The 14,940-nt window shown below is 36.6% G+C and overlaps 1 protein-coding gene across 2 annotated transcripts in view; it reads left to right on the top strand.

Annotated features, from left to right (window-relative positions):
* The first annotated feature begins 3,667 nt into the window (after positions 1-3,667).
* The window catches only part of klhdc3 (kelch domain containing 3), a 38,091-nt gene continuing 26,818 nt past the window's right edge, over positions 3,668-14,940 (top strand). Inside the window, exons 1-7 of one of the 2 annotated variants that reach the window (XM_038294682.1) lie at positions 3,668-3,821; positions 5,281-5,523; positions 7,280-7,456; positions 7,672-7,787; positions 7,872-7,943; positions 10,544-10,757; positions 12,479-12,565. In XM_038294682.1, the coding sequence (XP_038150610.1) occupies positions 5,370-5,523; positions 7,280-7,456; positions 7,672-7,787; positions 7,872-7,943; positions 10,544-10,757; positions 12,479-12,565 (820 nt within the window). In that variant the 5' untranslated portion in view covers positions 3,668-3,821; positions 5,281-5,369. Of the gene's footprint in view, positions 3,822-5,246; positions 5,524-7,279; positions 7,457-7,671; positions 7,788-7,871; positions 7,944-10,543; positions 10,758-12,478; positions 12,566-14,940 lie in introns of both variants that reach the window. The other variant, XM_038294681.1, reaches the window with a different exon arrangement.

Genomic DNA, 14,940 nt, shown 5'->3' on the forward strand with positions numbered 1-14,940 from the left:
TTTATCAATGTATCCTTGTAAGACTAACCTGTTACATAGACTACAGGCAAGTCTCATGGACATTAAACCTGAGGACTTAAAATTATCTAATTTTGAATCAAAAAAGACCGAAATATATTTCATTGGACCAGAGTCTTTCAAAAAGAACTTGATGAGTCAGTCATTTCTCTTCATCTACAAGGCAATAAATTGGCCTCAAATTAAAAAAAAAATGGTATTAGTTTTGATCAGGACTTCTCATTTAAGATTTCTCTTATACAGTTTTTGACAATGTCCTTTTTTCATCTTTGGAATATTGCAGAAAATTGGAAATATTCTGTCCAGGAATGATGCTGAGAAAATGTCCAGAAAATGTAGATAAAAGCCTTCAGGTGCTCCAAAAAGCTGCAGCCAGAGTTCTGATGACAATTTAAATTAGGTCATCTCTTATTTTATCTTCCCTTTATTGGCTTCCTGTTAAATCAAATTCTCACATATAAAACCTTAAACAACCATGCTATTCCTTATATCAGAGATTTGATGGTTCCTTAAGTTCCAATCATAGCTAGAGTTGTTTAGGTTATTATGAGCCCTGTAGTTATCCTGCTGGAGGACATAGAGACAGCATTTTGCTTCTCTCTACTTTTATTCTCCAATTCTGCATTATTTATTCATGCAACCTTTAATTTCATGTTCCGTCTCCTAGCATCACATGGTCTAGCGCATTATTTGGCTGTTAAACCATCCCGGAGAGAGGCCACAGCTGGGCTGCTGACATCTACAACTTCCATTATTATAGATGATGAGTTTAATTTGGCCTGTTTTTCAGGCCTGTCCTAGACACAACTATGGGCTTAGCTTTTACTTTACTTTTCTGTAACTTTTCTATTTTCTTGCTCTATGATACTACTACTGTTACTATTTTAACATAGAAAGTATTCACGTATCAGTTTTTCTATGTTTCTTTTGTGTGTTTGTGTTTTCCTTCACCCCCACTGTGCCTCGGCAGAAGGCTGCTGGCACTGAGCCTGGTTCTGCTGGAGGTTTCTCCCTGTTAAAAGGGAGTTTTTGCTGTAGAGGCCAAAGACACTATGCAAGAAAATGTCTACTGCCGCTGCAAGCTCCTTCAGGTGGAGAGAATCCTGCAATATGAACAAATCAAAGCAATGAACTGGTTTCCCTTATATAAAAAAATGTAACCAATTTGTTTGTATGCTTTGAGTGAGTTGTCTCTGTAAGATGTCTTAAATGTCATAGAGGCTGAAGCAGGTGGATCAGCTAAAAGGTAATGAGAACCAGGCCGAGCTAGGCAGGTGAATGACACCAGTCATCAGTGCCAAGATCATGACATTAAGATTACATAATAAAAATAATAATTGAACTTTACAGATCTCATATTAGAGAAATTTACCTCTGCATTTAACCCATCCTCTTGGGGAGCAGTGGGCTGCCATTATGCGGCACCTGGGGAGCAGTGTGGGTTTAGGGGTATTGCTCAGGGACACAAAGTGGAGGCTGTGGGGTTCAAACCGGATACTTGCACGCTTCTCAGAGCACAAGCGCACTGCTCTAATCCACTAGACACTACATGTGCTGTAAATTGGCGCTAAATTAATAAACTGAATTGAATATTTATACTCATTGTTTACTTATTATTTGGCAGCAATTTATATAAGAACTTTGGTCTGAAAGCTTTGGCAGCAGTTATTGCATAACAAAGGTGCTGCTTACGTTTAACATTTCTAATGGGTGATTCAGCCAGGCCATCCTTTCTCATTTAGTTATTAGGACAGGAACAGACACGTTGCCTATAGGCAATAAAGAAAAGTAACCCATTCAATTTCTTTAGGGTCATGTGTAAGAGTTATGTAATATTAAACACATTTTCCTCTTTTTCACATTTGTGCTCCTGCCAACAGGATTAGAAACAGACTTCATTGATCCTGAAAGAGATCCTAGAATATCTTGTTTAACTGGTTGACCTTCTTGCAAAACTTCTTTCGTAACAGTAAATTCCTTTATTCAGACAAGCTTACACAACACAGAAAATACAAATGCAGCCACATGATTCTGAATGTAAATGTGAACTATAATTATAACTATAAGTAATCAGTACCTTTTCTCTTAAAGTTTTTTTTTACAATCAGAATCATTATATTATGATTACGTATATTTGATATGTATGAAGTGGATAGACCTATCAAAGTCATCCTGTTTATGTTTCAACTATTTAGCTTAAACTAGTAGGAAATGCATTTGTGGGTGAATAACAAGAGCTATTGTGTCTTAATGCACTTTGACAGCTCTTTGACATGTCAATGGTAGTGGCAAGGATTGTTAATTAGAGCCAGGAGTGTATGCATATTATAACTTAAATGATAAAGGATTTAGGTGATGTTAAAAGAATAATTTATTTAATTTGCATGTTTTCTAAACAAAAACAAGGGGTTGTTTGGCTAAATATATTGTATAAAGCCTTGAACTCAGAAAATACTGAGTTCAGAAATACTTTAATAATACTTTATTAATCCCAGGGTGAAATTATTTTCGTTACATGACTCCATCTGTAATAGAGTGACTAAAGGACCAGTTACATATAACACAATTTCATACAATATATATAATTAGGGGGTCCCCGCTCCATCTTGCCATCAGTTTGTGGGTCCTTGGCCTGGGAAATGTTTAAGACCCATTTATTAGGAAATAAAACAAAGGTTTAGTGTTAGTTGGTCTTGGTCTACCCTTAGCAAAAAGTAGTTTATTCAAGTATACTAAAAGTGTACTAATTTCATACTTAAAATCAGGCAGTGCACTTAGAGTTTACTTATGCTAAACTATATTTCATATACTTAACAATAGTATAGTCAAGTACACTTGACTATACTCTTGTTTACTTTATTGTTTACCAAAGTATACTTAAAGTATACTTTAGTAAACTTAAAAATATCCCAATTTAGTTTGAATAAGTATTACTTTAGTAATACTTTAAGTACACTAAAAGTACATTGTTCGGTATACATTCTAAACTTATACTTAAGTATTAATAGAATTTACTTCAAGTATACTACTTTTTGCTAAGGGTAGGGTTCCATGCAAGTTCTTTCCTCATGTTGTAAGGATAATCATGCTACATAAAATAGATAGCATCATAATGAAAAAAACACATAATGTGGAACTACTGTAGCTACAACTTCAGACATCAGCCAGGAGGTCTAAGTGCAATGATGAAAGGGTAAAATTAGAAGCACAGTGGCAAAACACGGTGGAAGGGGCCATCAGAGAGCATTAATCACTTTCCTATTTTAATTTTCAAAAAGCTTAAAAAGTTGTAAGCAAAAAACAACCCATAAATCTAACCTAGATACACCATGATCAAAAACATGTTAAAATGGGTTCAATGTTACATTGAAAGAACTTTAGATATTTTTTTTCTTTGACTGGATTATGTGGTTTTAATAATTTCAAAATGTGGTTTTTATGTCTGCCTTCCAGACGTTTAACCGACTAATTGATACTGATCTGCTTCCTGCAGTAACACAACAAGTTCATCCGGTCACGCTGCTTAAAACTTTCCCATAGTTGTCAGTAATGTCAGGAATCTGAACAAAAATGTGTAGACGCACAAAGCCTCCTAATCGTTATTTTACATAAGAAGTACAGATAAAGGTGAAGAAATCTTTTTAAAAAGATCTGCTCCGCTCAGGGTGAAAACCTACATGTCCACCGACGGGGGGCGCTGGCTGTCATTCGCTCCCCTGTCATGACATCACGCTAAGGGCTCTTCTTACTGGATGGTTTAGCCTGTATAAACACCAGTTAACGACCAGCTCCTCAACCCAAAGGTAGATAAACTCCATGCTCGTTTTACAATGTTTGAAATGGGAAATTTTTAACCTTTAAGATTGTAGTGAATGAAAGCAATTGTTTTTGTTATTACTGGTTCATTTTATGCAGTAGTGGTAGCAAGCTAGCAGCTAAGTCAGGCAATTAGCTTCAGTTGATTAGCTTTAGCTTAGCTTCTGCTTAACAGCAGGGTATCGAATCGCTGTTTGTGTGCGTTTGATAGGCTATACCCTCTGGACGCTCCGAAAATGGTCATGGTGAAAAAAAAAAAAAAAACAAGTGACCTTGCTCTGTCGCTGCTTTGTTTATTAACACCCTGTTTTCCTTTGGCTGATAACGTTAGCCAGCCATGGTAGCTGCTGTGGGTCGTTATCTCGGCTTTATCTGACAGACCTCAAAGTAAATGCATCTAGGCTAATTGTGAAATTGTTTTTAAAATTGCTTCGTTATACGTGATTCAACTTGAATTATTAAAATGTAGTCTTATCTGATAGTTGTTACTGTGTCCTAGCATCTTATGTTATATTAGTTATTTTGCAGAGCAGTAGGTCAGGATGTGCATCATTGTTTAACTGTATTTTGGGCACATATAAGATAATATAAATGTCATAATTTGAGATGGATGTCTTTTTTTTGGTTACATGTTCAGATCACTTTACAGGAACAGCCACTCTAAGCTTTGCATAACCTGTCAGTTTGACCCATGTTGTGCCTAGAAGGTACGTGGCACATTGTTGGTAACAGCTTGTTACAAAACAAAGATGAAGTGATAAACAAAATATTTTTTTAAGCTGACACCGATTTCCTCTTAGATGCGGGCGTGAGTTATGTTGATCCTCCGAAGTATGTTGGTTTAAAATAGACATCTATGTTTAATAGTCATCTGGGGATTTTATTTTTAAGAGCATACAAAAGGTTGAAGGTCAGGGAGTAATCAGGTCATTGAGACAAATACAATCAGGAAGTACATTGTGTATGATTATGGTTACTCTGATTTTTCTTGTATCATTCTTAACAGAAAGCTGTTCTTTGTCAATTTTAGACATGGAAGGAAGTTTACCACTAAGTATTCATGAACAGCCAACTACTGGCATTAAAAATACCTAAATAGAATTTACCTTACTTTAAAGGATGATTGCTTATTTCATGCAAAACTCCTGAAATACAACCTAAACATTGATGCAGTTCTCAACTTTATATGTGGAGGTATATGTATTTATGAGAGCCCATTTGAGAACGCTGGGAGGTCCCTGAAAGGGGGAGTGAACAGAAAGAATGAGGGTTGGTAGGTGTAGGTCTAATCACCTCTTAAAATACTCTCCCAGCTCAGATACAGGGGCTTGTGAAGCCTTTCAGCGACTTCGGAGCTCAGCTATCCAAGAGCGTAGTCACACTTTGGGCTTTCTTTTTGTCCTGTCTTGCAGAGTGTTGTTGTAACTCCTGCTGTTTTGGCAACAGGAATCAACTGTATGGACTTATCGGAGTCCAAGCTGGTAACAAAGTGATGGTTTAAAGACTCGCAGTCACAAGAGGTGCTTGCGCCTGGCATGTTGCGCTGGTCGGTGCACCTAGAAGGAGGGCCGCGGAGAGTCAACCATGCTGCTGTGGCAGTGGGGCACAAGGTTTACTCCTTTGGAGGCTACTGCTCTGGGGAGGACTACGAGACACTACGTCAGATTGATGTGCATGTCTTCAACTCAGGTAATTGTTGAGAGGAATTTGATGGTACAGGTGGAGTGTTTGTGCTCTAGTTTGTTAACTTTTCCAATAGTTTAGGGAAAAAAGTACAATTTTGATGTAGCAACTAATACTAAAGTAGTACATGGATTATTGAAGCTGTCATTGATATCTATGGAATATTTGGCCTATTGTAGTAGGACTCAAAAATCTGTCATTTTTACTTTGTGAAACAGAAGCAAACTATGCTTAGGCTGGTATGAGGTTATCAAGAGATAAGTAACAATGCTACGTTATCACCAGCACTTATACATAGATTGGAAGCAACTAAACAATAATTTTGTTATAAAAGCAGTTTTTTTACATACAACAAATCATTAATTTATGTTGGTGTCAAGATGGGTAAAAAAACTTTTTAATAATGATAGAAATTTTTTTATGTAGTGATTATTTAGGTTATGCATAGGAATGTATAAACATAAAAACCCCACCTTTTTATTAAGAAATTTATGTCGGTTTTATTATATATTTCAATATTACAGCAAATGTCTGCCTATGACACTTTGCCTGACAAATAGAATATATTCATATAAGGGCTGCAACTAACCATTATTTTGTAAATCGATTAATGTGTAGATTAATTTTCCGATTATTCGATTAATAATCAGTTAGAAAAAGATTGTTTAAAGAAGATTTTTTTGCAAAATTAAACCATGTGGAGGAGTTTTGGATAGAGCATATTGAAAGAGGAGAAAATATTTTTTATCTTAAATGTTTACATAATTACTACTTTAGGTTGGTTTGCTTTGTCAGCTAAAGGCATGTTTTAGTCTCTACACTCCAGTTAATGATTAATCGATTACTAAATTAGTTGACAATTATTGAAAAAATCAATTAATTGCAATTAATCTGATTAATTGATTCAACCCTAATTCATACACAGAAATCTATGTTTTCTAGTCAGTCCATTTGTTGTAAAAGTTAAGCTACAAACCTTAGCTATACATCTCTCTTAGTGGAAAGGAACAAGGCCCTTGAATCAGGAACAAACCTCCATCAGAATCTGGTTAATTTTGGCCAGTAATCTCCAGTGACCCTCCGGGGCTCGAGGTGTGGTTAGGTTTTGTGTTTTGAGGCTGTAACTATTTAACATCTCTATATACTGCAATACTTTTACCAGGTTTATTACTATTTGGGAACCAACAAGTAAGTTTCCACATTTTATCTTCTGGCTGAAAATCTTGTTTCAGTATGATTAAGCTCCACCTGTTTAACTGTGGTTAACAGTTAAACTCCCAAGATTTCCATTGTGGTTTGTATTGTTGTTTATGTTATTTGTTTTCGGTTACTGACTCAGAAACACAGCTGTAATCCTTAAGCGTTTTACCAGGATTCATATACAACTTTCTCCGTTACACCCTCCTGACCCATATACTACTGTTTTTCCTCTGTCAGGTCAGCCAGCTGCTTTAGGCTTTCAGTTGCTCATGCAGCTTGATCTTACCTTCTGTTGCTGTAGCCTAGAAAGATTGTGTAGAACTAGCTCTGCAGCTGATTTTAAACAATCCAGTTAATTTATTTTCAGCATGATGTAACTTACAGCAATTTGTATTTCTCAGCCTTTTAAATTCTTCATCAGTTTTTACAATATATTTGATGATTTGGGTAGTTATTGTCTTTACAGTTTTTGACTCTTTAATCTATGTTTATTGAGCATATATTAAATAATAAGAATTAAAATGAATTGAAGTAACTGTATTTGACATGTTCTGTGTTGCAGTGTCTCTGCGCTGGATGAAGTTGCCCCCAGTGAGGACAGGGGGGAATGAACGTGCCCGCGAAGTACCTTACATGCGTTATGGCCACACAGCTGTGCTGTTGGATGATACCATCTACCTCTGGGGCGGGCGTAACGACACAGAGGGGGCCTGCAATGTGCTCTATGCCTTTGATGTTAGTAAGTAGACCCTTGTCTCGTTCATGCTTTCGAGTGAATGTTATACGCTGTGCTTCCTCCTAGGTGCAAATGTTTGATGTCGGTGTTCATTTAGCAGAGAGGTGAAAAAACTGTTTAAGTTTGAAGCTGTAACACCTGCAGATGTGTGTGGTGGGTTTTATGATGTAGCATGTGACTTAAATGTCACAATTTTCTAACCAGTTTGTGCTTCTTAGATACTCATAGGTGGTTCACGCCCAAAATATCAGGGACAGTTCCTGGTGCGAGGGATGGACACTCAGCCTGTGTGCTAGGAAAGACAATGTATATATTTGGAGGATATGAGCAGCTGGTGAGTATGTGTATTCTTTACTTTTTAAGTGTTTTTTTAGAAAAGCATTGGATGTTTAATGTATTTCCCGTTTTACCATTTTAGGCTGACTGCTTCTCTAATGACATCCACCGGCTGGATACAACCACCATGGTTTGGTCATTAATTAATGCCAGAGTGAGTGTAAAAGCAAGTCTTGGTTTTTAGATTCACTTAGTTCACCTAAAGCAGTGGAAAAGTATGCAAACACTGCCAGGACTTTAAAATGAATTATTTTACCACAGTGTTAAAAAAAAAAGCTTAGTTTCACGCTGAGGAAATTTGATTACAAAAAGATGAAATGTTGAGTTTAAAGACTGAATCCTTTGTGGATTAATACTTTATTTATTAAATGTATAATAAGTAATGAATAATTTTAGTTTTCTTTTTCTGAGCTGAGCTGTATTGGTATGAATCCTCAAATTACATTTAGTGTTGCGCTCTTCTTGCATAATAGCAGGAGAAAAAAAACACCTGCGCATTCTGGAAGTGCAGGCATGTGAAAGGCTTTAGCATGGCTCCAGGCCAGCTAAATGTGCAGGGAGCAGAGGTTTTTTCTTTTTGTTTTGCAAAGTGCTATTAATTAGAAACAAAGTCCATTTAGCATTTGTATGTTTGTTCTTTCGCAACAACAGAGAGCCGGATTATACCAATACACTCCATCCCCGTTATAACAGTTTAGTCTGCAAAGTAGGATTTTGGTTTTTATTTTGCAATCAGTCATTAGTGCCACTAGATGGTGCTGTTGGTCTTTTTGTCAGTGTGAGAAAAGCCTTTAAAACAGTATTTGATCTTAAATGTTTTGTTTAAGCCTAGATAATTGTCTATTTTTTTTATCGTAATATTAAATTGCTCAGTATTTGTGCTAATAGTGCCCAGTAAAATAAAAAACGATAAATTTCTAATAATTTGTTATATATGGACTCCTCAGAACTTCAAATTATTTTGCTTGTTAGACATACAATTTCAGTAGTTTTAGTTTTTCCTTGGTTGCCAAAATACCGCATGCCATATTAAAAAACATTATTATTATTATTTTTTTCATCCGTGTCTGTGCCTTCTTTGGCAACAGCTTGTTTTAATGACTGATTCGACTACATCAACCTGTGGGATTCTGGGCCAACTATTCTTTTCTGAATTGTCTGAATTCTGGCAAAAGGGCAGTTTTTTGTAAACATTACCACCCAGTTTCAGGCCATACCACAGATACTCAATTTGATTTATGTTCACACTTTAACTAGGCCACTTAAAATCATTATTTATTGTCTGAGAGATTCTGACGAACATGAAGCTGTGCTTTCAGTCATTGTTCTGCTGCATAAGCAAAGACCTTAAGTTCACAAACAGATGGTCAGACCTTCTTCTTCAAAGGTTTCTGGTAGTTAAAAAAAAAAGATTCCATTAATTACAGAAAGTCTTTAAAGTACTGATAAAGCAAGGCAACCCCAGACCATCATGCTAGTATCACTACATTTGATTGACGACATGCCAATCATCAGCTATTGTAGTGACTGCTTCCTAATATTTAAAATTGAGGATTAAACTAACCTTTCCTTATCTCCCTGTTTTTTACCCAAAGAACTTTGATCATCCCCTCCGGTCAGACAGATTTTCAGAATTTATGTAAATTTCCAATCTCTCCCAAAAATGAATATTTGAAATAAAGGCAAGATTTCAGACCCATTCATGTTCAGGTCCAATTTGGTTCAATCAAACTTGACTTTATTTGCCCAGGTCTTCTTTGATGAAAAACACTCTTCATCTCAATGTGATTCCTTCCTTTGGACATTTTCCCAGCTACTGATCGAACAGATAAGACAGAATCTAAATTTAGCATTTAAATGTTATTACAGTGCTTCTTCTATCTCACTCACCAAAAACGACATAAAATAGTTTAGAAAACCTTTTAATTGCATGACGTTGTAAGCTACTGGAGGATCCGAACTGTGAAAAATCCCTAATGGAAGCGCCTGCAGAAACAGCAATGCAGACACAAACAGGTGTCTGTTGCTTTGATAACCTGCTTCTATTGAAGTCAGTTTAAACAAAACTAACTGAAAGGGCTTATATCATATACCCCTGCGTCCGCTGTGTCTGTCTCCCCCATTTATGAGATAAGCAGAGGCCTATAACGCTGTCTGATCACTCTGTCTCTGAAATGCCTTTACTTGTACACCAGATGCAACAGAACACAGCGGTGGTTCGGCCTTTGAACTCTCCCATAGAGGCCAATGCTTTCCTTTAACTAAGGCAAGTGAGGCTTTCAGGGCTATAGATTTTCTCTGTTCTTGTTTTGTTCTCTTGTTTAAATCATAGAGGCAATCTTGGAATAATTTCTGTAGGCTGTTTAACACTATTCCATATTTCATCCTTGTTCATGTTGTCAGACAGATGCTATTTGGACCATATATTCCTTATAAAGGTGTAAAATTCACAGAGCTTTGTGTGCTTGTAAAAGTCCAAGCATACGCTGCCTCTTGAGGTATCAAATAATTTTGCTGCAAATATAAAAATCATGCAATTAGTATTGCGAAATTTGCAAGGTTACAAATTCAAAATAAAGGTAAATTCAGAAGAATAGTGACGTCTATAGATGTAGTTGTTGACAGATTATGATAATCGGTAACATCCTGATTTGCTGCAGCGGTTTTACACAAACGTTTGTTTGCAGACTGCTTTACCCTTTACACAGTTTTGCAACAGTAATCTTATCAGTAATGTTTTTGCTCTCTGTAAAGGGAAATCCAGCACGATGGAGAGACTTCCACTCTGCCACCATCATTGGGACAAAAATGTTTGTGTTTGGAGGGAGGGCAGACCGTTTCGGCCCCTTTCACTCCAACAACGAGATCTACTGCAACAAGATCAAAGTGTTTGACACAGAGACCAACTGCTGGCTGAGCACGCCCTCAACACAGCTATCGCCAGAGGGACGCAGGAGTCATTCAGCCTGTGAGACGTGAACACACACAAACACACGGAAATGTTTAGTTCTGTATTTTAGTTGTTCATTGTAAAACGATAAGTTTTTTAAAGTCGTAGGGAAATCATATTTAAATGTCAAATCATTCTGGCCTAAACATGTATATTAGTGTACTCTTTATCAGACGATATTGTGCCAAAATTTAGAACATTTCTATAAAAAAAAAAAAAAAAAAATCCTGTCTTAAAATCTTTTTTTTTGGTTATCTTATGCAGGCCAGTTAGTTATACAACAGCTTGTACACCTAAATTCGGCCGATCACATATAGCAACGGTCATCTGTCAATCTAATTTTTTTTCGGTCATAGCATCTTGATTCATGTGTCGTAGCTGATAAACGCAACGGTTGAAATAAGAAATTAGAATAATTTCCTTTCCCATTGAGTTCCGTCCCAGTGTTCACAGGGATGGACGTCTGTGTCTTCAGCAGGCGTAGAGCTAATAGAACAAGCAGCCTTGCGAGGCAAGGGCTCAAACATGTACGGCTGTAAGCCTTCTACACCAAACCAAGCTTCTGCCGCCCTGGCGTCCTCTTCCACAACAACTTCGTCCCCGCTTTCCTCCTCTAAATAAAAAATGTATGTCAGAGGAGACTCATCCATGACCTCCGACACTAAACTCTCCTCCTCTTGCATGTTTCCGCTGTCCATAGCATTCCTTGACAGTGTCGTTTCTAAGTCACCAATGTAGTCCTACTTGGTCCCAATGTAATTTCCCATTGGGACCATATAGCACTAAGTTGCTAACTGGTTAGCAAGATGATTCTGATAGACCGGCCACAATCAAGCTTGGTTGCAAATCTTCAGCCACAACAATCCCGTCCCCTTGATAATCAACCAATCACATTCACTTTATTCACTTGTGTAAAGTCGTGCACCACTCGGGAGAATTCGGAAATGCAACGGTTGGAAAGACCATTTCCTTACGATTTTAATATTATTCTGAGATTCATGTGATGAAAAGATGCTGAAAAGAATGCATATATTCATATCGTGCATGTATGTCACATTCGTTTTTGGACTTTTCATAATGCATGTGCACAATGTTTTCTCGTGGCACATGTAATTATACGCATCTACTAATACTAATCCAGATTTAGATGCACAATTACTTTTATTTGGGGGTTTTCTTCTTCATCCAGACATGGTAAAAAAAATGAGCTTATATGTTGAAATATATATAAGCACAACAACCAATATTTGGATGAACATCTCTATGCAAGTTCCAGAGAAGATTTCTCAGTCTTTTTCCTAGCTTTAACAACGTGCTGGCATTATGTTCAGCAAATTCTTCTGTCTGAAAATTTGAACATTAAAACTGGTTTCAGATCCTTCAAAGTAGGCAAATTATACGTTAAGAAAAACTCTGAAGAAGTGGCTAAAAACACAGCAAAATTATACTTAAGTCTGTTGATGGCAATGGAAAGCATGCAGTTTAAGTAGAACTTGTCAGAGGACCTACACAAATGCTTTAATGGCTGTTTTAAAATGGAAAAAAACCCCATCTATGATACATTTTCAGCCTGTGAAGAGTACGTGTTTTGGAAATGAATAAAAATTGTTGGCATGATATTTCCACAATGGATAAAAAAAGAACCAAATAAATATGAGTTTCAAATTTTTTTTTAACTCACACATTTATTTAAGTGTTTATTGTTGTGATGTGCCATAAAACCTTTCGTTTGTCTTCAGTTTGCTACAATGGGGAGCTCTACATATTTGGAGGTTACAATGCCCGCTTGGACCGGCACTTCAATGATCTTTGGAAATTTAATCCAGGTGATTTCTTTCCTCCTTGATTCTATCTGGGCAAAAGTGTTATGTTATTGTTTGCTGTTGTTGTATCCTTCTAAGAAGCCCTTCTTCCTTCATGCGTTCTCTGTTTATATCTGTAGGAGAAATGCAGCTTTTGCAGCGCCTATTTGCACTGACCCACTTTTCCCCTTTTATCTGCAGACAGTCCTTCCACCCCTACAACATTATTGCCAGTTTCACAATGTTGTCTAGCTGCTCTCTTTTTATTGCGCATTGTTACCCAGATGCTATATCTGTTGGGCTAGAACTACTCAGATGAAAACCTGTCAGCAGTTCTGCCCCAGAGAAGTGACAAATGTCAGCTCTCATGTCACTTTAATTGCTTTCTCTTGGGGGAATAAAATGTGTTCTTGTGGCAACAAAGACATTCCTGCTATAGCTAAAGAAATACACCTGTGATATTTGGATTGTATTCCTTTTTTGGGTGATGGTAAAAACTTGCACATACAAGCAAAGATGTCAGGCTTTTTAAACTAATGTTCATTTTTCTTTACTCAGTACTTGGTTGCGTATCTTCTTGCATTACTTACTGCCCCAGTGCATTGTGGATTGGAGGCAATCATGCTGTGGTTCTGCTGAGGTGTGATGGAGGCCTATGCAGTTCTGATATCTGCCTCTAGCCTCTCTGCATTTTTGAGTCCTGTGTCTCTCATCTTTTTCTTGAAGATACTCCACAGATTGTCTATTACAGTGGTTCCCAACAGGGGGTACTCGTACCCTCAGTGGTGTGCATTGCAGGGGGTACATGAAAATACTTTATTTCTTAGGTAATGAAATAAGATAGGGCCGGGATCTGTTCTACTTTTATATGTTTGAGTTCACCTTCAGCTTTGACATACATCAAAACCAATCAGAGGAACAGACTGGATGTAGAGAACAGCCTGGGGTTAGCGGTTTTCCACACCTGATCAAAGCAAGCTCAGGTGTCATGAATGATGAAAACAAAATATATAACAAATCATTTATGCTCAGCATTTTGGTGACAGTTTCTTCAAGTTTAATTGTGATTGCAGGGAGTTACTGAGAAGAGCTTTAGTTTTATAACTACAAATTTATAGTATGGAAAACAAAATGCCCAAAGGGGGTACACATGTCAAAAAAGGTTGGGAACAACTGGTCTATTGGTTTCAGGTCATAGCAGTTCAAGTTTTCATCTTTAAACCAGAATCACTAAACTTAAAGGAAAAAAGACGTAAACATTTCCCTCTGTGTAATTAATCTTCTAAAAAACTGTAGTTTCGCTTTCCAAAACTGAAAGTGACCAAAATCATCAACCTTTTTACAAAATTCGAACTTTTTAAGATCTAACAGTAGTTAGACAGACCTTAATCTTTGTTTATTAGATGAATTTATGACCAAAATTACCAGATATGTTGGAAACTGTGCTTATTGTTTAAGAACCTAACCCTGCTTAAAAGAAATATTTGGACTTGTCTGCTGTGTTCCTTTTTCTTAGGTGGAATATCAAAAATTCTTTTTGTTTTTTTCCTATTAAGTGTGTCATGACTGGAATTTGTTGCAATTTTTTAAACTTAATTTTTTAGAGTAAAGGGCCTGAATTAAAATTCATACAGTCGTTTTCAAAGTTTTTTGTGAAACCCAGAATTGTGGATTGAACTCTGTGAACCAGACCTCAACTATTTACCTATTTATACAAAAGATTTGCTGTCCACTAGATGGCAGCACCTTAATTGTGGTGCTCCAAGCTTGAATGACTAGTTGCTATAGAGATATAGTAATGATTGAGAAGGAGACTGTGAGGCTGTGATTAAGCCTTATATGGACCAAAACAAGGAAGCATCAACGTCACTCATTCTCTGATGCAGAGCAGCAAAAAGGAGCTGTGGTGAAAATAGGAAGGCTGTCATTCATAGATGGCTGGAATCTAGACAAATCACTGGATTTCAATACATTCCTGTAACTAAAAGAGATACATTAGCGCAGGATGTTAGACATGAGCTACTTTCCAGGATTTTGGCTTTATATTAATACAAAAGAAGACACTGGAGGGAAACAAAGTTTTCAAGGAATTATTTTATTATTTTAATTAGCTGCTTCATGCAGCATGTTTTAAAGGAAATTAACAATAAGATTAGATGTTGTTTTCTCTCTAATTGTTATTTAAAATCTAAGGCTGTTGTTAATGAAGGAAGCTGGTGAGCTGCAGGATCAATAAAGAAAACCGTATTAGGTTATGTAACCTAAAGTAATTGAGAATAAATTATGTAGCTTTAACAAATCCTCATTTAATGGGCAGCTCAATGATTTTGTTGAGATTATTAAACACAATTTATACTGTGAGAAATCTTAGGAAAATAGGTACTGTATTAAACTATATT

Source organism: Cyprinodon tularosa, unplaced genomic scaffold, assembly GCF_016077235.1.
Source record: "Cyprinodon tularosa strain WSP-4 unplaced genomic scaffold, ASM1607723v1 ctg343, whole genome shotgun sequence".
Classification (NCBI taxonomy): Eukaryota; Metazoa; Chordata; class Actinopteri; order Cyprinodontiformes; family Cyprinodontidae; genus Cyprinodon; species Cyprinodon tularosa.